This window comes from Phaethon aethereus, assembly GCF_964289735.1.
Source record: "Phaethon aethereus genome assembly, chromosome: 14".
Taxonomy (NCBI): domain Eukaryota; kingdom Metazoa; phylum Chordata; class Aves; order Phaethontiformes; family Phaethontidae; genus Phaethon; species Phaethon aethereus.
In genome coordinates, this window is record NC_138590.1 from 21,229,164 (window position 1) to 21,255,657 (window position 26,494).

The window sequence follows — 26,494 nt, forward strand, 5'->3', positions numbered from 1 at the left end:
ATCGCTCCTGGGGCGTGCGTCCTCCTCCACAGGGCCTGCGGGTGCCTCCGACAAAAACGGCAGCATGGGGAGAGGCGGCACTGGGGCCGGCTGGGGTCCCCCCCGCCATTGCGTGCGCCCTGGTCCCCGGCCGGCCCCTGCCTGCGGGCCAGAAGGGGCCGCTCCGTCACACCACAAAAATCATCCCACCCTTTTCGGGGTCCCAGCAGGAGGGCTGGGCGCGACTGAGGTCTCACCCTGCCCTGCCAGCCTCTCGCCATTTCCCGGGGCAACCGCTGGTTTTTCCGCCCTTCAGCCCCTGTGCAGCCACAGCTCCCGAGGGCGGCTGCCTCCAGGGCGCAAGAAGCATCCTCTCCCGCGTGGCACGCGGCCTCTGTGCCGGCCTGCACCGACTTCCATTCTGGAATCTCTGGGACGAGAGATGGGACGTGAGCATCGCACAAGGATGGGAATGGGATGGAAGAACACCACACGGGTGGGACAACGGCTCAGGACGGCAGCCCGGTCTACGCTTTCCTTACCCTAAGGAGAGGCCAACCTTTAGAAAACATAAAACCAGTTGTGCTGCTAGAGAATAATTTTGAAGTATAGCTTAGGGGAGGGAAGGAAAAAAAAAAAAAAGACAGCATGGGGAGACTTAAAAGTCTGCACGACTTCTCAAAATGCTGACGTTGTAAAACTAATATTTGTATGTCACTAATATTTACATATAATCTACCTCATGTCATTTGGAAAAACAAACCTGGAAAACTGTTAATTAATAAAAGATATCACGTCTTATTAACGCTCATATAGTAATTACAAAAACCACAAATCCATCTGTTAAGTAGTCAGCAAACAAGACAAATGACTGCGTTGTGTTAAACAGACTATAGAATGCCTGAGGGAAGGAAACGTAACAGCCCCGACCAAACCACGAACCAGGCGGCAGCCCAGTCTAGCGCAGGGTTACGGGCGGACGTAAACACGTGCACGCGCTCACACGCGTACCTGCCTTCCCCCAAGCCCTTTCCTGCATTACATATAATAACAGGATAAGCAATGAGGTCAGTATGACATTATGTAGAAAAGTCCACACTGAAATGCGATGATGTGACCATTAAGATTTTACCGTCCCTTAAAAAAAATGACTTCCCGGAACGGGCAGCTCTCCCCAGCAAGATGGGACTGGAACAACACGGAAAGTAACATTAAATCCAATTGCCACTGTCCACACGGGAATCCAGCTGCTTTAATCCAATTTAGTAAACAAAACTGATTTCATTCTCGTCATGTTTTTGAACGATTCTTGAACATTTAAAGGAAGAAACATTCGCACATTGAGAGTAATTGATGCATTAGCGTGAGCATCATCAATCCATCAGCACGTTCTCCGGACGTTCAGCGTAGTGCTGAGGCATGAAACACTGAACACCCCATTCTTCATGCAATACATATGCAAAACTGGATGCCAACTTGTATGCAGTCTTACCAGGATTACTCACGTAAAACAAGTAATTGTGCTAATTTTAAACAGGCATTTGAAGAGTATATTTCACATGACGGTCCTGAGTTCACACGTATTGGCAACTCACACCACCCACCCTGCAGCAATACACAGCTGTCCTGCTGCAGAAGGACGCCCTGGGGCAAGAGCTTGCACAGCCAACTCCTCCTCCAACGAATCGCGGACATGAGCGCCTGGTCCCCACCAGCTGGTCCCAAGCACTTCCCACCCTTCATCTCTCTTAGCCCTTCCACTCCAACTCACCACATCCAACCAGAAAGAGAGCCAGTTATAATCCTGCTGACTGCAGAGTCGATTTTAGATCTATCCACACACCATCATACGTAACTTCTGCCAACAGACCATGGCAAAGAGGTTGCAGTAGTCCGTTTTCCTGAGACCCAAATTTATGGGAACAAAATGTCAAGGGTATAACAGCAATGTTCCCCTCGCTCCTGCCCTCAAATAATCTGTGTCAGAAAAATATGGCCATGACATTCTATCAAAAACATTCTCCATGGTCTTCCCAGTCTTGCACACGTGACATTTCATCAGTGTGAATGCTATGGCTTTTGACTTTAGCCAAGACGGAGAGCGATGTCAAGCACAGCAAACCTGCAGTGCCTTTCCTCTCAAGGACAGCTACCCTTGAAAAATTAGAAAGCCAGCACAAAAAGGAGAAGATAAAGATTTGAGGGCAGCCCGAGTAGGGGAGGATTGTAAATGGACTCGTCGGCAGGCAATGTGTTTGCCATGCAGTTGTGTGTGCGCTCACGTTCAGGACACACGGGAAGAAGATGGAGAGCTGTTTGCCTCCCCGGCAAGAGGCGGAGGGGAAGGCACGGGAAGCCCCGGGGCCAGGCAGTGGGTCTGGCGCACCCCCACGCAGGGCCAAGCCTCACTCCTTGCTCTGCACCAGAGATCCTCAGGTCAGGACCTGCTCGTGCACCAGGAATTGTCACTGCGGTCCTGCATGTCTCCTGAAAACGAGCATCTCTTGTTGACTCTTGATCCTCTCCCCCTCACAAGCTGCAGGGCCCCCAGGCCCTCAGGCTGGGACCCCCCCTGGAGCATCCCCAGGGCCTCGTCCTGGGGGCGCGGGCTGCCCCGGCCACGGGGAGCGATGGCCCGCGGTGGTGCCCATGCCCACAGGGACACTGCGGACAAGAAGCGTACAGGGAACGCGACTGCCTCCTGACAAACACTTTTGCCTCTTGCTCTTCGGCTGCTCCTGTCTTTAATCGATTGGATTATTTGTTTTCTTCTCCAATTATTCTGTTGCCTAAGACTTCAGGTGAACAGCGTGGATGGAGAGAAGCCTAAGCTGCTATTAGGTTAAACAGTCAAGGCAGATAGCCTCTTTCAACGGAATAACATCTATTTGGCAGCGGGTCAAAAATCACACCTCGATGGCGTTCCTTCATGGGTTTGTTGCCATCTGCTCGTGAGTTGCTTACTCTTTCATTTCAGGTGAGGAGCATTGAATTTAAAGGCAGAATCAAGGCAAAAATAAAAGGGAAGCCTTCTCATCAGCTCCTGCTTTTGAAGGCATCGGTTTTGTTGTGAAGTTCCCACTTCAGGTGGGTTACCAAGAAACCAGATTAAGGATAAAATACGCCAGCATGCAAGCTTGTACTGACAGGATCCGCACACGTGCGTCTGCTGTTCGCGCGGCTGTGCGTTGCAGGGACATCCCACAGCTCCGAGGAGCATCCGACAGCAGAAGGCCGTAAGGTGAGCTCTGCCTGCGGCGCGGGGACACCCCTCGTGGCCCAACGCGCTGTGTGACTCGCTCCTTCCCGCGGCCTGGAAAGCGCTGCTCTGCAGCCCACGCTGCGGGGGCTCGCGCGCAGGCGGCTGTGAGACCCTGCCCAGCCTCCCGCGCGGCCGGCGCCCGCCCCGCCGGGGCGGCACTGCCACCGCTCTAGCCCCAGGGAGCCGCACCGCGACGGCTGCCAGCGGGAGAAGGCGACGCCAACAGCCCCAAGTTTAGAGCCGGCTGCGACCTGATCCGGCCCGGACGGAGGGACGAGCTCCCTAGGAATGCCCACCGCAGCAAATCTGTCCGTAGCGCGTCGTTCAGGTGTTTAAGGCCAGACTCCTAACGCTGGAGCACCAAGGTCCTCGTGACTTCACGGCCTTGGGAGCTGGCAGGCTCTTGGTGCCAGAGCAAGAGCTGAACTCAAGTGCAGACGGGAGAGGCTGTTAGAGGTGCTTTGATAGGCAAGAACAGAATGTTTCATTCCGGGTTTATTTGATGTGGCTGACCTACATCAAGGTTCACCAGAAGGTGACCAATCTCCCTCCAAACCTCTTTCAGAGGAGATGCCCCGCTGTGGGGCCAGGGTCCCCCACTGAAGCGTCTGGAGGACGGAACCCGCCAGCTGTGCCTTTTGCAGAGGTCGAGCCCAGCTGTGACGCTAAACAAAGACCAGCGAGCGATGAAGCGAAGGGCGTTAGTGCCGCTGTGAGCTGCCGCGGGAGCCGGCTCTGCCGGCCTCTGCCCGGGCATTGCCCTGGGCCCCACACGACGGGGGGGCCCCGACCTGCTTTGCTGGTGCAGACCCCGCCGAGAGACGCAGCTTCCCCCGGCCAAGGGCGAGCCCATCCCTCGCCCGCGGGGGCCGGCACGCTCCGGAGGCCGCGTCACCCAGCGGGCTCTGGGGAATCCCCAGGGAAATCCTGGTCACCCCATCCCTCCATGCTGGCCCCACACACAGGAGCAGAGGTGTCCAGGCAGGTTCGCTCCCTCCCACACGCAGAGGTTTTCCTGCCATAGGAGTTGACGGGGAAGAGCGAGCAGAGCAGGGACTGGTCACCCACGTCCCCACTGGTAGTTCAGTACCGGTGTCTCGCTTGCCCAAAGCCACAACTTCTGGCTTGCTATGATTACATTGTTTTCTCTGCAAAAAAGAAAAGGTATCTCCCCATTTATAGTGGAAACGAGAAGGTAAAGACAAGAAATCAAGAAATGCAAACCCTATGCCTGACTATACCACGGGTTTTGGTTTTTTTAATAATCTTGATCACGTTCCTTGACCTTTCAGACCTGGAGACTTCCTGCCTAGAACACCAGTGAGCAGTAACAGCGTGCTCGGTCCACGCTGTGACGAGCTCTGAGATTCACCATCCCAGGATGGCCAAGTCCCCCCTGTGCTCGCTGCCCTGCACAAGCGATGGGGGCCCACACATGTACAGTGCCATGGAAGTACCATGCATTATTTTCAATTACTTCACAAATGTTACAGAAAAAGAAGACAAAGTGTTTTACAAAAAATGTACCGGTCATTCAACAAAGTTGAGCACAACACTTTTCTGCTTGCTCTGGCTCAGTGACCCGGATCACACCCGATGCCACCAGATGAGGTGCCGGGGCTGACACCCTCTCGAGCAGGGAGACACAAAACACGAGCCGTGAAGGTGGGTGCTCACCCCCAGCCTCTGCCGGACCTCTGCGCAGCCATGCTGCCTGCAGCGCATCCTCCGTGCTCAGCACGCCCAAACCTCCTTCAGGGTCGATGCATTTTCCATTGCCACTGTGTGCTGCCATTAATCAGTTATCAATGACAGCCCAGAGTCATTTCAGTTTTCATAGCTCCCAATAAAAACAAACCACAGTTCAAACCTTATGGTATAAACCTTGCTCAGACAGTCACTGGTTTAACAGGATCGTGGTACTGAGTGGTTTCTACCTATTTACAAAAAGCAAGATGCTTCAGCAGCCTAAATCACAGCAGCCCAGACCCATAGACCAGGTATGCAGGTAACTGAGGCAGTAGGGTTCCCAAGCAGAAGAAAGAAGAAAATAGACCAATTTCATTAACTGTTAGGAGAATTCGGGAGAGAATTTGCTGCTAGACAAAAGAAGAAAAGTATTTAAAATCAAGAAACTCCTCAGAAACCCAAGACTGTCTCTTAAAGACGGACAGCCTGACTAACAGTAATTCCCTCATCCATCACACCTTCTCCTGGAGCACGCAAAGCCCAGCACTGCTTCACTCCCGCGCCAGCTCCTTACTGCACTTCTCTTAGACAGCCGATCTTTCATCCTCGTGCACGTAGGAAACACGTATCAGTACACTCGCAGAGGGCCAGGCGATAGCGGTTCCCCTCCCCAAGATGAACCAGCACAGCAGGAGATGTTATTTTCATCTTGTGGCTTTTTATAGTAGCTCCTGGGAGGTGGGTTTTGTGGGTCTACATCGAGTTTCTAACGGGGAGACACTCACCGCACGAAAAGCGCCCAGTGTAGCATCTGCACTAGACAGCGATGCTTTGCCAAGGATGGCCTAAGTCACAGCTAGCGTGCTGCTTTTCCAGTCACCTGAACGGCCCCTCCAGCTGCGCCCCGAGCCAGCTGCGTAGCTCGACAGTTACACGCAGCAGACTCGTCGCAGCAAAGCCACCCAGCACATGCTCGCTTTCCTCCCCAAACCGTGCGCTGCAGTCGCACGTCGCTCTGGGTTAAGGGATGAGAGCCGCCCTCGGCACACGCCGCGGGAGCAGCTCGGACGCGCGCAGGGCGGCCGTTCTCAGACCAGGGCACGGGACGCGGCCGTGACCTCCGCTGTGCTGCTGCGGACGTGGAGCGGCGGCTCCAAGCCAGCGGGAAGCCACGTTCGGCACTGTCACGCTGCCGAACAAACGCACAGTGATGGTCAGCGACTGCCCTGCCATTCTCTTGACTGTTCCTGTGGCTTTCTCACCGTTCCCACCAATTTCTAGGGAAAAGCAGAGGCAATTGGATGCACCCGTTACTAAATGTTTTGAAATAAATGATCCCAAAAGCCAAATATGTTCCTCTGTGAAAAGGTGGGATATAAGCAGCATGGTTTTATGCTGGCTCCTGCCTCTGCACGCAGCGCTTCCCGGCACTGCAGCTGCCAGAAAGGACCTCCCGCCGTGCCCAAGCGAGAGCAAGGAGAGATGTCTGGCTAATTGCGACGCACCAGGCTCCCCGAGGGAATGAGGGCTCCACAGCAAAGGCCACCTTCAGCCTCCTCCCCTCTCCTCCTGCTCATACGTGTGTTGCCAACACGGCAGCAAGCCTTAGACGCCCGACGGTAGAGCACGCACGGCACGCGAGCTCCTGGAACAGCAGGTTGGCCTGGGCAGGTCCTGGGGACCCTGTTTTGCTGCTGCAGGATCCTGTTGTAGGGAACATGCTTCCCAAGAGTTCCGAAGTCCGCTTGAGGCTTTGCTGCCCAAGAAGCAGCTTACCAGCATGTATGAAAGGCCGCAAGGTTGCACGAGGGTAAACACACGTACACAGACACGGGACTGATCTGTTTTGCTTGCATTTGCAGTCACGAAAGTTTTCAGGTATCTGTGCTTCACAGAAATACCTAAAAATGCAGGCCCCTGAGCCACGGCCAGCCTCCTGTTTCAGCTGTGGGTGGCAACCCAGTGTGCTGTGTCTCAGGGCAGACGGTGTGTTAAGAGACAGAACAAGGAGATTTTGAGCCCGATAAATGGTCTCAACCAGTTACAAATCAAAGGAGTAAACTTGCGTTCTCTGGTTAGTGACGGCAGAGATTAAGAGCTGATAAGCCCCTTGCTTATGTTTTAGAAAGCTGGGATTTTATAATGCATTATTATGAAAATAAATATCCCATTCCAAACAGAGACCACAAAAGGAATACATAGGCCGACAGTGCAGCTCAGCATTTAGGTACAAGGCTCGCCTGCGTCAGAGGCACCAAGTCCTGAACTCAGCCCCACTTGCAGTCCCTTTTCAGTTCTCTCCTGGTTCCTTAAATAATGCATAGCTCCTTCACGAAGATGTCGTACCAATTCATTAGCTAATGTTTAAAAGGCCTTTTTGAAGCTATTTTGTACAAAGTGCCATCGCTATACAGGTGGGCAGAGCAGCTGGAATAGGCACAAGGGAAAGATCTGTGGCCAAGATCAGCCACAATGCAGTGAGAGAAACAGGCTGGGATACGCTGAGATCTGATACACGGCAACAATCCTGAGGAAATACGCAGGTGAGGACTGGGTCCTGTAAGGAGGAGGAGCGGAGCACCCTCTGCTCCCTGCACGGCCGGCGAGGTCGCAGGCGCTCACCAGGAACAACTGTGATTCTCGGTACTCACACGGACGCAGCCTGTAGATACCAGGGCAGCCCACAGCAGAAGCCACCTGTGGGTGTCAGTGGTTACTTCCACTGGGAGAAGGTCGGATCAGGAGGAGACCCAGGAGTCACAAACCTGGTCCATCCATCTCTGACCGGCGCTGCATCCTGCTGCTCGCAGCCACTCGCGCTCGCAGCCTCTCTGCCTGCACACGGACCCTGCTCGGCAGTGCCAGGGCTCCAGCACCCAGCAGAGCCCCCTCCCTTGGGACGAGACCACCCCCCCTCCGAAGGGCATGACGAGGACCTCCCTCTGCCCACGTTCCCACAGAGCTGCCACCTCCAAGACCCCTTGCCCTCAGCCAGATCTGGTGGATTAGGAGCAAGTGCCAGAAGTAACGGAGGAGAGTGGGTCCGATGGCCACACTGACACATGCTCCAAGTGTGTCCTCACAAACCCCATTTCCACAGAAAACTGAGCCAAAAAGTCACACTGTTGTGCAACACTGCACAGAATGGAAAAAAAGCAGCCAGCAGCACTGGAAACAAATCTGTACAGGGACAAAAACTGATGATGAAGTACACAGGAGTTTGTAAGAACTCACTAATGTAAGTGATTAATTATATTGCTGAATACGCGTTGCCCAGACAAGAGGTGGCCTACAACCGCAGCCAGCTGACCGCCCTCAAATCATATGCTGGAAAAGGAGAAAGAAAAAAAAAAGAGTGCTGAGCTGTATACTGGAAAATGTATTACTAAATGCCATGAACTTGCATTTGAAAGGAACTGCTGATTGTGAATAAATCCACCATATGGCTTTACAAAGCTGATAGCGCATTTATTTCCCAAATATAGCAAGATCAGCCTATGACAGCCTGTTTTCTTTTTATAACCCACATTAGAAAATTACTTAGAGTATAGTATCAAACACAGTTTGTTGGGTTGCTGTCAAATAGTCACTGGTGTAATACAAGCCTTTCACGGCAAGAACAGGGTTTTGGGTATAGCAATTACACCTGCACAGCTTCACAACAATACCAAAACATTTACTGAATTTCTGAGACTTTTTTGGTGACTTTGCTTCAGCAATGCTGCCTGCAGAAATGAGAAAGGTTAAACCTCAGACTATTGCTTTTGTGAACGTTTTCATTGAGTCGATACACGTGGACCTGCGGCCCTTCGTGCCCTCTGCCAGCGCAGTAATTTGTGACGTTCCTGGGTGGGTTCAGTGGAGAGAGCACACAAAAAAGGAGAAGCTGCAGGCTATGGCTGGGTACTTACCATCTGCTCTGCCAACCCAGGACAGCAGCTAAACACGCCTCAGGTCTGACGAGAGTCAATGAGCTGAGCCGAACGCAGGCTGTGGTGCTGGGGGAAACGCACACCCTCGCCACGGGCCCCGGGTGGGCGAACAGATTTAGCAATCCCACCGACACACGGGCAAAGCTGTCCATGGTGGGGACAACAGAGGCAATTTCCCTGTTTTTTCTTACAGGTAGGTCACCCTGACCATACTCACCTTCCTTCCCCAAAAGTGCTTAAAGTAGCTCCATTTCAAGCCAGCCGCAGACCGAGAGATCTGCTCTGAAGCTCAGACCCCCAGCCAGCCGCTCTCCTTCTAGCTGCGCAGCCCTGCAACCTCAGTCAGATCTCTTCAGCGTGGGAGGGGTGACAGAAGGTACCTTTGTGCTGATTTAAGCACCAACTAAATATAGATGACATGGGCACACTGGGAAACTACAGCTGAACCCATCTGTACTGAGTGAAATGCGGTCACATAACGGAAATATCGCTAGAGCCTTGGAAATGTGCTCTTAATTCAGCTCTTTCTTTTCTTGGCTGGTTTGACGCGCAGAATTGCAGGAAGCCTTAGCACGGGGCAGCCGGGGGACCGGCGGGTCAGCACGAGCACGGGATGGGGAGCGGCTTCCCAACGCACACCGAGAAGGAAAATCGCCCTCAAAACCCTCTGATGGAACACCCCCGATTAAAAGTATTTTTGATAAAAGACCCCTCAGCTACACGTTTGCTACTGAAGAGGAAAGGCGCTTCAGCCGCCGGGGGTCGCCACGGGTGACGTGATGCTGAGGGCCCGGGGCGCAGGTCCCGGCACCGCCGGGGTGCAGAGAGGCGAGGGCCCGCCAGAGGCGGCAGCTCCCGGGGCGGCGGAGCGCTGCCCCGCAGCCGCCCAGACCCACGGCCCCGCAGACCCGCAACCGCGCTGCCCGGGCTCCCCGCGCCGCCCTCGGCGCCCTCGGGCGAGAGTCCCGGCCGCGCTGCCGCTCGGAGCCCTCGCTTGCGCCCGTTTCGGGGCAGGGCGAGCTGCCCGCTGCAGGCACCCCGAGGCCGGCTGCTGACAGCGGGTTCGCGGCGGGCGGGGCGGGGCAAAGTGGGGCGGGGCAAGGCGGGGCGAGACGGAGCGAGGCGGTGTGGGGCGGAGCGAGACGGGACGGGGCAGAGCAGGGCGGGGCGAGGTGGGGTGGGGGGGAGCAAGGCGGGGCGAGGCAAGGCGGGGCGGGGCAGAGGAATGAGGTGGAGCGGGGCGGAGCGAGGCGGGGCGGAGCAAGACGGGGCGGGGCGACGGGGCGGAGAGAGGCGGAGCGGGGCACGGCGGAGCGAGGCGGGGTGGGGCGGAGCAAGGCGGGGCGGAGCGAGGAGGGGCGGAGCAAGGAAGGAGGGGCGGGGCGGAGAGGCGTGAGGCGAGGCGGGGCAGAGCAAGGCGGGGCGGAGTGGAGCGAGGCGAGACGGGGTAGAGAGGAGTGAGGCGGGGCGAGGCAGACCAATGGCTGGCGGGGCGGAGCGAGGTGGGGCGGAGCAAGGCAACTCGGGGCGGAGCATAGCAACTTGCGGGCGCGGTGGACCACGCGTGGGCGGGGCGGAGCGAAGCGGGGCGGAGCGAGGCAACTCGGGGCGGAGCGCAGCAACTTGAGGGCGTGGTGGACCACGCGTGGGCGGGGCGGAGCAACGCCGGGCTGGGCAAGGCTGGGCAGGGCGGGGCGAGGCGGACCAACGCGTGGCAGGGCGGAGCAAGTCGGGCAAGGCAGGGCTGAGCAGGGCGGGGCCGAGTTAGACGGGGCGGAGCGAGGCGAGGTGGGGCGGAGCAAGGGCGGGAGGGGCGGAGCGAGGCGGAGAGGGGCGGAGCCAGGCCCGGCAGGGCGGAGCGGCGTGGGGCGGAGCGGCGTGGGGCGGAGCGGCGTGGGGCGGAGCGGCGTGGGGCGGAGCGGCGTGGGGCGGAGCGGCGTGGGGCGGAGCGGCGTGGGGCGGAGCGGCGTGGGGCGGAGCGGCGTGGGGCGGAGCGGCGTGGGGCGGAGCGGCGTGGGGCGGAGCAGGGACGGGCGGGGCGCAGCGTGGCGGGTAGCGGCGGAGCCAGGGCGGGCGGGGCGGAGCCGGTAGCAGCTGCTACGCCCCCTCCCCGAGCCCGCGGCCGGGGAGCGCCGGACACCGGGAGGGCCCCGGGCTGGGGCGGCGCCGTCCGCCGCAGGTCGCCGGTTCTCGGCTCTCCCTGGCAGCACGGGAAGCAGAAGCCTGCAGCGCCCTGGGACGGGCGCTCCACCCCGTTCCCACACCCTGACTGGCAGCTTTTTAAGTGCGTTTGTGGTTCTGTGCGCGTGCGCACCCCTTCTCCCAGCAGGGGCCGGGCGGGCGGAACTTCACCCTGGAGGTTTTTCCAGCTTTATTTTTGAATAGGACTCGCCCGTGTGCTTCATTTTGCTGCTCCTGCCACCTCCCTCGCCACGTCTTCCTGTGCTGCCATCACACGGGAGGGCCTCCCGCCGCGGCAGTGACCTCCCGCGCCCTTCGGCAGCCCGCGGACACGCGGGGCCCGGGGGGAGCTGCCCCTTACCGCACCCAGGGCAGCTGCTCCGGTCCTCGGCCCTGGAGGACGGAGGAAATGATTCGGTATTGTTATTGCCAACTGTTATGTCACCTGTTGTTGTGTGGTAATAGCACTGCTCAGAGACGAACGGTCTAGATGAGAGAGGGAATATAGACTCATGGGGTGGGGAAAAAATAGTCTCCAGCAAACAAGTAATTATTTAAGAGAAAATACACAGCTTCAAAGCCTAGAAACAAAGCTTCAGAATAAATTGTATGCAACACCCTTAATGGGCTGTTTAAGTAAACGGCATGCAACTAATAACCACCTCGCCTGGCAGTGCTAATCTAGATCCACTGTTTCAATTGCATTTTAATTAAAACCTTAAAAACTCCAAACTCAGCAGTATCGTCTCCTGCTCAATGTTCATTCCCACTTACTATAATGAACTCTGTGGTCAGAGGTTTTCTCATTCTTGGCCTTCCAGCATGAAAAGGGTGTCGCTAAAAAGCAAAACTTAAAAGGACAGACTGGTCCCAGTCTACGTCACCCGAGATGTATGGCCCCACGAGCCAGCCCAGCCAGCACCCTCATTCCACATCGATAACCCCCACTGCCTGCCACCCGCCCAGAGGGAAGCAAAGGCAAAACCTGAACACCCTCCTCAACTGTGCTCAGTCAGATAGCTCGGAAGGGTCCCAGTACGATATGAAGATTAATTCATTTCAAACAGCAGCTCAATGTCATGCCCATGAGAATTTAAAACCAAATTCAACCCCACTCTCTACGCAATAGCTTTGAGAGCACACAAATGAGGTCATGTTTCAGCCTGCGAAATTAGTGCAAATGCATGTACTTTTGTATAACAAAAGCTGATCTCCAACTCAGGCCTCGCCTGAACCTAGGAGCTACTAGGCTTTTCCCTCCCCCCACCCTTTAAAAACCACCTACATCAGCATAGTCATATCGTTTATGGCTGTAAACTTAAAGTAGCGTAATACCATGTGAGGGATCATGGCCTCAGCATAGAAATGTTTATACTATCAGAGCTTATTTACAGATACAAAGCACTTTCATGTTGCATTAAGAGGTTTAGAAATGCCACTGGCTAGAATTAAAGAGTTCCACCCCTAACTGACGAGAGCATCGCGTGCAGCTCGTTTATACCGGCTTTCAGCAGGACCTGCAATTAGCTGCCGGCTCCGCGCCCAGCGTACACGCAGCGGCAGGAACCGCTCTTCCCAGGGAGCGGCAAGGCTGCCCCCCCCGCCCGGGCAGCCAGCACAGAGCTCACTGGCAGCAGCTCGTCACGAGCGAAGCGGGCAGAGGACCGCTGCCAGCCAAGCTGTAGGTATTATCTGCAGGAGGTCGAGAGATGTTTATACAGAAGATGTCGCAGTTATCTGCAGGGTCCTGGAGGAATCCCGACCGCAGCCAAGCTGAGACAAGAGCAGGGAACAGCCGGCTGCGGGGCAGCGGAGGCAGGCGATGCGCTGCAGCTGGGCACTGCCGGCGTGGCCGGAGGAGGCTCCGGGCTGCCAACCCCACAACCAGCGTTGCCCCGCCAGCCAGCTGCCTTCCGAGCCAGCCCAAACTGGCCACGGCCAAAGCAGCCTCCCTGACTCGTGGACCGCGTCTGGGCTCTTCCGGAGCCAAGACCACGAAAGGCAGGTTTTGGTGTTCTCCAATGTCTATTTTTTGCTGCAGCATCCTGGGCGCACAGCACTACGTGCCCGGGACGGCGGCGTAGGTACCGTTCAGAAACGCACGACGCGCGGTCAGCCCCGGCGCCCCCACAAGCGCGCCCGCCGCGGCAGAGGTGGAGCCTGCACCAGTACGCCGCGGCTGGGCTTCTGAGCGCGGGGAGCGGCTGAGGAACGGCGGCAGCAGCCCCTGGTTTTCCAAATGCCTCAGCACCGAGTGGCAGAAAGCCACAGCGAACCCTCCTCCCCGGGCCGCGAGGTGCCACGCGCCTTCTCGGGGCCTGCTCCCGACCTCCTCCTCCCACCGCAGCCGCCGGTGGGGCGCCCGCCCGCGGCCTGGGCACCCCTCACTGCTCCGGGCGCCCCAGCGAGACGGCGGGGGAGAGCTCTGCTTCCTCCCTCGCTGCCGTGGGGAAGGAGCTGCGGCTCCCCGCAGCCAGAGTCGTCCCTCCTGGGGACGCCGGGCGCTGGAGCGCGCCATCGAGCAACAACGCCCAGAGCGAGTCGTCCCTCTCACCTTTGACTCTGCCCCTTGAAAGACAAGATTTAGCGTATCACTAAGGAGAGAGACTTCGAGCTGAGTTCTTAACGAAACAGTAACATCTTTCAAAGTGGCTTGTACCCTTTTCCCCCAATGAAAGCGCCCTGAGAGCATCACCGTTCGGACAAAAAACATGGATCTTGCCATTACTGTATTCTGTGGTAAAAAATTATTCTGAAAGTGCAACTGCAAGAAGAAAGCTCTGTATCTGCAACAGCTGAAACAGCCTTCTTCCTCTTTTATACATTCATGAAGATAGTAGAGAGCAAAATAAAATCCTGTAAGTATCTACATGAATAATAATTATTTTTTTCCCCCCCCTAAAAGGCCTCGAAATGGACAGAGTAAGAAAAAACGCAAAGGAAACGCAATCAGTGCGGCCAAGGAAAGGTACTTCCAGCTCCCGAGTTCCCACAACGAAAATGCAGGTGCACCAGTGCTCTCTAATGGAGAAAACCGACCCGGCTGCACCACCGACGTGCCCGAACGCCGACAACCGAATCTGGCAGCTGCAGGGCCGGGCACCTTGCCCTTCCACGGCAGCACGCCTGCCAGCCGGGCTGCCCCGCCACACCCCCTCAGGACATTTATCACCCCTCGTGCCGCAGCGGCCCAGACCGCGCCTGCGGCTCTCCCTTCCCGCCGGCTGCGGCGCGTCTCGCGCCCGGCACCGCCGGGGCGGCTGCGGCGCGCGCCGTCACCGACCTCCTCCACGCAAGCAGCGGTGGATGTAGCGGACAGAAGGCCTCAAGCTCACTGGGAGGAGAAATAGTTCTCATGCGCCATGCTTTGCCTGGACGTTATTCCCGGTACGCTGGATAGGGAACTTGCCTCTTTTTTCCCTTGGCAACAACCCATTTCTTCACGGCCGCACAAAATTAACCTCATTTACTGTTACGGAAAGAGCAGACCAGGCGGTTGGACTCCTGCACGTGGGACAAGTTCTGATAAATGCAAGAACTGAGATTAGCGCAAGTCTGATGTTCTTCGCTAAAAAGCGAGGGTTCATACAGCATTCAGATGGAGAAATTAAAGAACAGCTAAATCAGGAAATGCAATTATTCTAGAAAGCTCAATCTTAAATCGCTGTTCTCCTCCATCAGCCTTAAACTAATGGCCTCTCTTCATGTAATTATAGAGTATTAGTTACACCAAACCATATTTGCATACTTATGCAATCCTACCGTACCTCTAATGCACATACCATTCTGTATTAACGCTGCTTCAAATTTAATTTATGGGGGTTTTACTCCAGGGTAATTCAGGACTTCAGCGAAGCTCCCAGCTGCTGGTGCCCGATTAACTCCGGTCGAAGCCATAGGAATGGCTCACCAGAAAAATAAACCCACTCGTGGTCAACACTGCGGGGACAAAACTGACAGGCTGACGGTAAGCACAAGGGTCATCGTAATAACAAAGTTAAAGTGTTCAAAAAAGAATGAACAGAAAATCGGGTATGTTAGGTTCACTCCCAGCCAAGGATTTTGGCTGCGGGGTCCTGCCATAGCACGCTCTCCAGCACCCAGACCAGGGTTTGCGCGGCAAAGCATCGTGCGGAGACCGAGCGCGGCCAGAGGAGCGCGATAGCCACCCGCCAGCAGGTCCCTGCGGCCGCTCCCTTCCACCGACGGTTTCACATCTGCGATCAGGAGCTTTAAGACAGAGTTTAAACAGTTCCCAAGCAGACTTTCCTTCACTTTGTTACTTGCCCTATTCCACTGATCTAAATACGGTAAGAGATAAAACCTGAACGTACTTTCTGTGGTCATCCATTAGAGGAACCCGCTGTCTGGAGCGTATGAGGAAATAATTATTTTTGTTACATGCATCACTCAAAAATATTCCAAAGGCCAAAAGCTTGGCCTAGAGGTGCCCCTAAGGTAAACAGCTTAGTTTTAAGGTGCCTCTGGCTAGGCTTTCATGTTAAAAACCCCCTAAAATGCTAACCCTCTGGCTTAAAGGCAGCTTTGAGCTAAGCTTTAAAATCAGCTCAAACGTAAGTAATTAAACATCCTGGCCTTCGTGTCACCTCCGCTGGAACATCCAAAAATGCTAGTGGCACAAATGGTGAAATGCGGAAAAAGGGAAAACTGTGAAAGGCTTCAGTGAAAACAAAAAGATAGTTACCCTGGGGCTACTTAAACACAGGAATTGCTCCACATTTTGGTAGCCCTTCTTATTCAAACAGCTACTCTGGGAATTGTTGTAACTTCAAAATTCTTTATTTTAAAGGAAAGTCACATTTTCACCTTTCAAGGACCCCAAATCTTGTGAGTATCAAGCTATTCAGGAAATAATCAGTCTGCTTAAAGACAGGTTTCATTATTTAGTGTATTTTTTCACTAAAATAGTATTTAATTTTGAGCTAAAAGTCAGTTTCACTAACAGCACCGGTTACCTGAGTGGTGCTTGTTGCTCACCTTGCCATTGGGAAATTTATAAGTCTGGCACTGGACAGTCTGAACACTTAATATTATTAAACTACAGGTGAAGGCATTCCTAAAGCAATAGATTAACTTCCCTGGAGTAATCCCATTAAATGAACCAAGTTAGCCCCAGGCCACATAAAGCAAAGCAGAGGCGGTATGGCCTTGTCTAGCTTTTGTCAGAACACCGATACAGAACAGCGAGCACAGGATCCACGTTTGTAAGACGTAGCTGCACGTTTGTACAAACCGGGGTGAGGAGCAGAGCCCACGCACGCCCGCAGCCGACGCGGTTTACAAGGACACGCGAGGACTCGCCACCTCCTCCGGGCAAGCCTGGCAGACTCCAGCCCCATCACAGAGCGAAGGCATTCACCAACGGGCTCAAAATGGGCAGTCGTGCTTTTGGCATGACTCCCACTGCCCGCAGAGGCAACGAAGCCAAATCCGAGGTGCGCTGGGGCCAGGGAGACACAGGAGATACTTCACAGAACACCGAGGAGTTGCCGTGACTTACCAAGCAGCAGAGATCAGGACGAGCCCGTGCCCTCCCTTGCTCTCCGCACGCGCAGCCTGGCATTCGGCAGTACGCGTAATTTCTGACGATCAAACGTTCTCTGTTTAAACTCCCTGCAGGACAGACCCAAGCTGCCGGTGGGAGGAGAGCTCACTGCTGCCGGCCGAGCTCCCCGGCACAGCCGCTGGCACCGCGCCGGCAGCGGACCGACAGCCACGGGGCACCCTGACGTCCGCTCGGGATGACGCTGGTGGGCTCCATCCTCTCTCGGAGGATGATGGGGACTGGGGACAAGGGCTTTCTGTACCCAGCGGCGGGCTGGAGCGGGGCTGCGCCGCGGGCTGGCGCCCACCCTCGCCACGCACAGTCACTGCCCTGTGCCTCCGCCGCAGCTGCAGCCCCGGCAGAGCCCCCCCGGGCACGGGAGCCAGCCGTTCTTCAGAGGCCTTGAAAGAAACATTCATTTTCAAATGCATCATATTTACCCCATTTATTTTTTAAAGCCTGTTTCTTAAACTGCCTTTTCATTTCTTTTCCTCTGCTTTTGCCCTCTGCTCGGCAACAGGGCTGCTCCGCGCTCGGCGCGGCTCCCCCGGGCAGCCGTGCAGAAGGACAAACAGCTCTACGCCCAGGCCAGACCGGGGAAGGCGTCAGCAGCGTGACCGGCGCGGCTGCCGCTGGCGACCGGCGCCGACGGCGCAACGCGCGCAGCACCCACGCAGGCCCTTCGAAGGCAGAGGACCCGCCGACCCGCCGGCGGCTCTGCTGGCGATGCAGGAGGGTCCCGGCACGACGGCTGCACGGCTCTCGCCTGCCCGGCCCTTTCGGGCACCGCCGGGCTCAGCTCCGCTCCCCCGGGCCAGCAACCGCGGCACACGTAGGTACCACGGAGCCGCCGCGGCCACACCAGAGAGAATTCCTTGTCCCAGAATTCTTTTCCGCTTTTCAGTTAATCTTACCCCACGTTACCCCTAAAAGGCGTACTGAGGACTGGAGATTCTCCCCAGAGGAAAAGAAAGGAGGGAAAATGACAACAGCTTGGCTTTAAAATAAAGCTTTCAGGAGGATGGGGTGAGGAAGGCTGACAGCTTAACCCTTAAAGCTTCGTTTTTCACAGTCTAGGGTGTTAGGTGACACAGCCGTGACTGACCGCCTTCAGCAATACAGAAACTCACCACTTCGGCCAGAATTCCTCTACTGCGCGTGGAGAACTCCTCGCGGTGGAGGACAGACGCAGGAAAGAGCGCAAACTGAATTTAGGTTAGCAGCACCAGCGGCCCAAGGTCATGCAGCCGCCAACAATCAGCACACTGCCACACGGTAAATAGGCAAAACGCATTCTCTACTAAGGATGGGTGATCTTCTTATTTACAGTACCAGTTCCCTTCCTGGCCATCCCACATGAAGGGAAAAATAAAAGGGCCCAACCAGAGTAGTAAGAGGTTCAGAAAGCTTCATTTATACAGGCAGGCTCAGACAGGGAATTTAACTGAACGAGACTAGATACAACATCACAATAACGCCAACGCTGAGCAATTCTTCTGCGCACTACATAGCAGAGACTGAGAATCATTTTAACTTGCAGGTACTTTTGTTAGAGATAAATGAACACCAACCGTGAAGACAGCTCAGCACTAGAACGGATACACCAGCAAAGATCACAATTTGGCATCCTTTGAGGACCCAGATGTGTTTGACAAGACACGTCTGTTAAGTATCTGCTTTATTAGAGCCTGCTGCAAACAGAAAGGTGATCCGAGAGACCTCCCTAGCTCTTACCTCCAGCCACTCATCACTTCTCTGGCTGTGTGTTTCCATGCTAACTGTAACAATTATCACTTAAAATCACTTAAATATTGTCACTTAAATCTTGGGAGAAGCAATATGGCATCATGGTTTTCTCCTGTGTATCTCCTCCCATTCAAAAATCTCAAGTCAATTTATTAACTCATTTATTGCTAAGCTAGAAGAGCCTAGAGACCAGCTGGATGGGAGTAAGGTTCCAAGCCAAATCCAGCAGGGAGGAAGACCTTCTATAAGAATCCCTGTACTACGTCAATACTACCAGTAAGTACAGTTAATCCTGCTAGATGACTCCAAGGCAACTCTTCAGTGCTATTTCTTTGATTCCTTCCAAAATGCCACTAAGAAGTCTACCCATGTTTTCTTCCAGCCTTGACTTTACAATCCGATACTTGGATTTACAATCCAATACTTGGATTTTGGGGGAACGTGTGAACCCCCAGACCGCTGCACCGGCGGTCCCACTGAGCCCAGTGGAACACCAGCACCACCACCTCCCAGGAAAGCCAGGGTGAAGCGCCAGATGCACAGCCAGCAGGGCAGCCACCACGGAACGGTAATAACGAGAGCTGAGGTGTTAACTAACGAGACTCAGACCCAGCTGACGGGTAGGCGTACAGCCAGCCCGCTGTTTTTCGTCTCTGCAGCTGCGATTCAAGACCTCCCCGTGCTCCCCACCACCACCCGCTGTTCTCCAGCATGAGTCACATTCCGGCAGCGTTGCTCCTTTCCCACCTGCACCGACACCGGCTAGGATGAAGCGTGGCAGGGTTTCAGAGCTGCCGCCGCCAGCAGCGGCTCCTCCCTGTTCGTGCTGCAGACACAGACCTGCTGCGCCCGTCGCGCACCATCTCAGTTTTGGGTACATTGGACGTAGAAAGTTTTCTTTTACTCCTAGGTCTTCCGTTTCCCAGGCAAACGGAAATCTGCCCGCAGCTCGGTGGGAAGCTGCCGCCCCCCGCCCCACGAGAACGGAACCCAGCCCGCAGCAGAATTCACACCGATGGCTGCAAACCCTGCGCGTGGCTACTACTGGTCGTCACGCACCACCGCCGCAGCTTTCCGTAAGCTACCGGTCCAGTCGTCCTCAATCATTTGCATGAATGCAGAACGTGCAGGAACGGGCTGCGGGTAACGGCGAGCTCCTGGCAGACTCTCCAAAGCAAGAAAGAGCGAGGCTTGCTGGTGCAGAACAAACAGTGAGTTAATCGCTTGGATCTGTAATTGCTGGAGCCTACTCACGGCAGCGACGGAACTCCAGAGCTTTGGCCTAGCGTGACTTGTGCCCAGTGGACACTTTCTTTTGGTCCTTCACAAAAGTACATGGGAAGTAAAAAAGAAGTGCTAAAGTTTCTTATTACGTCGTTACGGCGATTGGAGTTAATAAAATAGTACAAAACCTATAGCATACATTTGTTTTGAGCCTAACTTTAAAGTAGCAGTGCCTCTTTGACATACACCTCCTCAATGTGTTTTCATTGTGCTGTCCAGATTTTTAGCACTGCAGTATCAAATGTGGATCATTATTTTTCTGGTACAATTTAAAAAAAAATATCTAGACCTTAGCAGTAAATTCAGATATTGGATAAAGTATTAATATTAATATTTAAATAATTACTATCAATTGCAATGTTAGCGAGTGAACTGAAAGCAGATGCATTTGTACTGTTTGCTGTTTTGTGTCTGCACCAAACTAATATACTATCGCAGAGATTCCACAACTGCAGCAATGAACGGCTACACTTGTCAGCGTGAAGTACAAAGTGATTCAAGACATTCAGCCTAACTCGACATCAACCAAATTTGGAAGTTACTGAAACTGTATTCAAGTTGTTGGCCTGTCAAATTCATAATGCAGTGAAGGATCTCCCAAGCACAGCCACGGATTTTAATGTCTAAACATCATTACATGTCATTTTACACTTCTAAACATCAATTAAAGTATCTAAAAAAATTAATACTTCTGCAGAACAGCCGACATTTCAAACCCTCCTCAGAAAAGTGCACAAAAATATATTTCTGTTTAAATTCTGGAAGAAAAACACATGCATGACTCAGTCGGGCAACTGTATGACCTCAGAGAACTCGCTTCCCAGCTTTGTGCTTGCTTCCTCATCTGCAGGAAAGGATATTGTTTTCTTAATTCAAAGGTTTTTTTTCTGAAGTTTATTTAGCTAAGGATTTCAATGATCTCTGATATCCTCGAGTTGAACATGTTGCAGAAATAGGAAGAGCTTGCATTCAAAAAACCAGGCAGTTATTTTGATCAGTATGTATGTGTTCATTCCAAAGCATTTTATTTTGTAAATGTACATCCCAAGCCTGCGGCTGCTGCAGCCTGATACTAACACATAGGTACTTCTGTTAAGGCACCAGTCCCTCTCTCATTTAAGCCCTTTTCAGCAAATAGTAAATGACAAAGCCCACAGTGCGCATTTCACGTCGGAAGATATATTTGGGTCACTTTTCAGTGCACGCACCACTGCGAGAACAAGGCAGACCCAAACACCTGCTCTGCATCTTAAGTAATAGATTAAGAAATACTTTTCTACAGCAATATTCCTCATTCAAATACAGCTCAGGACTAGCAACCAGGGTCCGAAGGATAGTATTGTGGGCTCAAGCTCCATCAAACTGCTCTTATTGAGCCAAGCTACAGGTATACCTTTAAGGTCAATGGGACACAAGCGCGCGTTCCTCCGTGCTGCTGAGCGGGACTGAATTCAAACACGTGACACCCACCCCACGCCTGAACGCGTCCCTGAGCTGTGCCGTTAAGGCCCAAGTAGTCAGTATTTTCAAAAGATCCCAGCACGCACGTGCCATCCTGCATCCTAAGCCACACGCCTCGGTATGAGGAGGACGGGCGTTTCTGGACGACAACGAGCATCAGGAGAGCGGTGGCAACAACAGGTCACACAAGAGAAGCCGGCATCTCGCCTGCTCAGCCACGCCACGTCCACCACCTAAGGCGCTTCACTTGCGCCAGCTTCCTCCAGATGCACCCTCTCCTTCCTGCTCATTACCATAACCCTGCACCTCCACAATAATGATAACGACGCTGGATCGTTTCCATGGGCCCTGCCAGTCAAGGACTGTAACTGCACAGCAAAGCAGAGCAGAGGAACAAACCAGGCTGCGGAGAAATAAAGGACAGCTCAGCTGCAGCTTTCTAAAACCATCTCATAAGCAGTGCCAGAAGAGGCTAAACAAGCATACTTGAATTTCAGGTTTTTACAGCTTTGTGCACAGTCTTTATTCTCTGTTCCAGACTCTTCGCTGACCTACATCTCTTATTTGCACCTCTGGGAATTTGGGATGAGCGAAGAAGAGAATTCTCCCAGTGAGGTAACAGAGAATACATCGGGCCTTCAGGTCTCGGTCTGGATGGAGCCGGGGTCAGAAGGGTCTCTGGAGGGACACCTTCGCCAGGAAGGGGTGAGCACAGAGGGTGGTGCAGGGGCTGGAAGGAGGCTCTCCTCTGGCTAAGGCTGGGCGAGGAGAGGAGCCTTTTCTCTTTGACGGGTCCAGCCGTCCCGTGCCTTCTGTCTGCCTGCGGAGTAAAGCCTGGCTGAAAGACTGAGCAGGGCAGCATCCGACTGAACCTGGCCCCGAGGCATGGCGGCTCCACCCCGTGAATAGTTCTGCCCGATTGTGAGTCTCCACTCCACCGAGAGTGAACCAGAGATACCAAATCGCAACTTCATCACTTCGAAACGTGGATGTACAAGCACTACATCCTGCTCCTGCTGCACATCATACACTGAGGGCTCTCGCACGCTACACTGGCCTTTTTAGCCACTCCAGCAGGACTGAGGCAGGGTCAGGCTCTTACCTGGGTTCTCTTCTCGGTTCTGCTGGTGATTCAGTCTGTAACTGAGTCATTTAAACTCTCCAGACCTCAGTTTCACCCCAATTCAATTATATGCACCTGATAATTGGTCTGAGAAACAGTTCTGTACAAGTTTCATTCTTTATATACTGTTTGCAATGGAGAAAAATAGATGACACACTGGCGTGGCATTCTTTAATCCTTCCCCCCCCCCCCAGTAGTCTCATATGACCTCCCCTAAAACAGCAAGGTCTGCTTCTCCGTTGAATTACTTATTCCAGTAGAACAATCCAAAAGCTACTTATCCAGAATATATTAAGGAGCTGTGCCTTTGGACTAAGTCAACACAGAAACAAAATAAATCTTCAGAAAAATTTTTGAAGAAAGAACTCCAGGGTTAGTCCGAGTTACCTGCTGGGGTAATTTTATCTGCTTAGAACTCCAGAGAGCTGAGAAAAAAAAAAGTCTGTATTGTCTGCTTGGACTAAAATATAGCAACCTAAATAGATAAAATACTTTAGCCTGGAATGTCATCATATACAGCCCAGTCCTTCCTGCTTGACCCTTCCACTCCATATCTCCAGCCTTACTACATTCTTGGTCAAGGCACTGGGAGCCATGGCAAGGTACTCCCCACAGCATTTCTTTTTTGCTAGATACACACAGTAGGCAGAGACTGAAGCCAATCATCTCAAAAACGGCTGTAAGCATACATCCCTACAGCATTCGTCTGGATTTTCCCATTGCTCACGGATAAGGTTGGTAATTCAGTCTATGCACACAGACTCAAATTAGACGAATTAGTCTGTAGAAAGCTGGGTGACAGCAGGGGTGTTTTTCCTCGTTAACTAACTCTGGTTAGGGTGCATAAGGAAAATCACTGTGGTTCCACATAGGGGAGTAGCAGTAGCGTGAAACCGTGATCCCACGGAGCCGTTTGGACGGCTGTAGATGATTCACAAAACTGTCTGATGGTTCATACACAGCAAACGCGCAAGCAGTTCTATTACACGGGGTTGTAAATCAGCGTGCACGAGCACTCCCCATGGGAGAAGTCCCAACGAAGGCTCAGTGAACACAAACCTGATAGTTCGCATTCCTACCCAGAAAATACAAAGTTCAAACACTGCTGAGGACATTTCATTTATCCCAAATAGCTGCAGAGCTGTTTTGCCGAGACCCGAAAAGAGGCTTTACTGAATGAGGAGGGAGAGGGCACAGGTAGCCAAACGCTGGCAGTGCCAAGTATGACTTCTCCATTTTCTCGGGAACATACTGATGAATTAAAGGCTGCATTCACAAACTACATAAACCCGAAAAACGAGCAGGCCCGTAACTAGAAAGTCTTCCTTAAGTCGGCCCTGCTGCTCGCTTATTTGCGCGGAGCTCCCAGTACACCAAGAAGCACTGTCGGGAATAAACAAGGTCATTTTCCGCTAAGCCTTCGGACGCCCCCCGAGCAGTTTTTTCTGCCTTTTTCTGCCTTTTCCCGCGATGCACGCCAGCCTCGCAGCAGCCGCCTCCCGCCCCCCGAGGCGGCGCGTACCTTCCGCGTGGCAGCTGCAGGAGAGGACGGCGCTCGGCGGCCTGAAGATGTACGGCAGGTAGCGCGAGAAGCATTTCATCTTCCAACGCGGAGTTCAAACAAACGCACACAAAGAGGAAATAAGCCCGTAGAAAGCTAAAGAAAACGCTAACACAAAATAAAGAAGAAAATAACGCAACCGCTCCTCAATCCATGAGCATTTTGCGGGGCGCAGGCAGCCTACATGGCAGAGGCGGCGGGGGCTCGCAGCTGGGGCTGCCCGGCTGGGGGAGCCGGCCGGCCGCCCCCCATGCTGCCGGCCCGGCGGCAGAGCGGAGCGCAGCGCTCCGGCCCGGCCGGCACCGCCGCTGCATCGGCGGAGGCGCGGCCGGGGCTGCTGACTAAGCCCGTCCTGCCCGCGAACACACCCCTGGAGCACCGCGCCGCGGCCGCCCGTCCGCGCAGGGGCGCGCAGACCCCCCGCCCAGCGCCCGCAGCGGCCCGAGCCCGCGGCCGGGGCCGGGGGGGGAGGCTCCGCGGTGCCCCAGCCCGCTCCGCTCCGCGGCAGCCGCGGCCTTTCGCTCGCGGCGGCTTGTGGGCGCTGAGCCCCGCCAGGCGCGCGCCGCGGGGCGCCCGGCCGGCCCGGGGAGCCGGCGGCCAGGCCGCGGGGGGACGCGTCACGGGGGGGCAGCGCTTGAGGCAGTCTGTCGTTCTCTGCGGCTCTCCCAGTGCGAAACCGCCGGGCAGGTGCCGCCCCGGGGGGCCGGAGCGGCCCCCGCCGCGGCGGCTGCGCAGCGCCGCTCTCGCGGCCCCCCTGCGTTCGGGGGGCGTTTTTAGACCAGGGGGTAACCGAGAGGGACCGGAAAGGCCCGTACAAACCACCGCGCGCAAATTAAGGCACGGAATGCAAACAGTTTGCTACGTGACGGACTCTTCCGAGGCAGCGCCCTTGATTCAACTCTCCGATACCCAGTTGAACCGGCAGCATTTAAGAAGTGGAACAGATCTGAATCGATGTTTCTAATTTTTTTTTCAATCACAGCCCGCTCATTAAGGCAGAAGCCTCTCACAGCTAAGTGCACTCCAAACGTGCCCTGCCGCAGCCTGCTCAGGTGCACATAATGGGAAATATCGCAGCATCAAGAGGGCAGGTTGGAAGGAAATAATGTGATAAGCTGCTGATGCTCACACCCTCTGTTTTCCCGCTGTTTAATTACTCTACCGACAGGTTTTTGGTTTAGGACCAAACCACTCACCATTCTTGCCTGCTGTTGTTGCCTCGTGTGGAGCACTGGGTCGTTTTGCTGTTTGGTTTCATCATCTGCCCACAGTCTTTCTAATTCTGCTGTCCTTGGCAGGTGACAGCACGACTGCTTTTATACCAATGAGATGCAAAGCACCTGTGCCAGTCAAGAGACCAGCTTTTAACGTCTTTCTCTTTAATATCTTTCTCTTTATTCAAAATACTCTCTCTGGATGTGGAAAAAAAAAAAATCCTAGATCTGGGCTGCAAGCAATGCAAAGCTTTCCTGCTTAGAGGTGATGGCTGACTCTGCATCACACAGAAGAGAAAGCTGAAGATTTAATACTATTGTATACCTCAAGTCCATCCCAGGAAACAAATATGAAATAAAGAGACAGTATTTTATAAAGCACTCTTCATGGTAAGTCACTTTATGTGTTCGTGTATGACTCACACAATGAGATTATTTGATATACTAGCCTGGAAATGTAAACGACTGTCTCTGAAGCAAACATTGCTGTTTAACTGCACCCAGAAACTACACTCAGGTTTACTTGCTAAAGTGATGAATGTCATCTCCAATTGAAATTACAGAGGGAAGTTAGGTGTGGTACGCATAATTAAGCCACATCACAGGCGTGAAAACTGTAATTAGAGATCTCTAATGATCACAGTGGCTCGCTTACCACTTTCATAATAGTGTGCAACAAAACCCGGACAAGAATGTGAATTTCCAAGCAGCTCATTGAACTAATATTCTGGAGCCAGGGTGCCTGTAGAGAAGGCTGGGGCCACCCCTATGTCAGGCCAGCTGAGAACAGCTCTGGAGAAACCATTCACCTTCTCCAAAGGAAAAAAGAGTGTATTACTGTCCTAGCTGCGACCTTTCCTTTCTCAGCACACAGCGTACGCTCCGCACGTGCAGGTGCGCGTTGTGAGAAGAGGGCAGCGCAGGCTGTGCTACCAGAGGACGGCATCTTCAGGCCCACGCTGCCATACCACAGACACGGTCATCTGCTGCACACATACCAACCTGCTTATTCTCCAGCGTGGATTGCGACGCCAAACAACATCCCACTGCAACCCAGATCCTCGCGATCACAGCACTGGCCTTGTGTAACTCACTCTGGTAGCAGAGAGCTGGAAGTTTATTCCACCACTGGAACTGAACGGAAGAACTGAACTGTGAGGTGTTGACCTTCCAGGAAGGGAGAGGGAAACTGACTTCTCCGAGACCAGCCCAAACCCATCAGCAGTCCAGACTCAGCTCTCTTTGGTCCTGGGCTTAATAGCCCAGAAAGAGATTTGCCCCAGTTCTGCTTACAAGATGATCACTATGGCTTCAGGAGGAGGACTGTATTTCCACCTAAATCTGTGGAATTAGATTAGGCTCCCTTTATGCCTTTTTAAGTATTTATACGGCATCCCTGTAGCTTCTGTGTCTGTATCACTTCCTTATGGATGTAGATCTAGATCACAAAGAGTTAGAGGTTATGTGAGCCTCTGGAGTAAATATTTTCCACACAG

General features: G+C 53.8%; 1 protein-coding gene across 1 annotated transcript in view; it reads right to left on the minus strand.

The window, feature by feature from the left end:
* PPP2R2B (protein phosphatase 2 regulatory subunit Bbeta) overlaps positions 1-23,827 on the minus strand; it is a 113,633-nt gene extending 89,806 nt beyond the window's left edge. The window contains exon 1 of the mRNA XM_082006111.1: positions 23,746-23,827. Within this exon, the coding sequence (XP_081862237.1) occupies positions 23,746-23,824 (79 nt within the window). The 5' untranslated portion in view covers positions 23,825-23,827. The remainder of the gene's footprint in view (positions 1-23,745) is intronic.
* Positions 23,828-26,494: the final 2,667 nt, after the last annotated feature.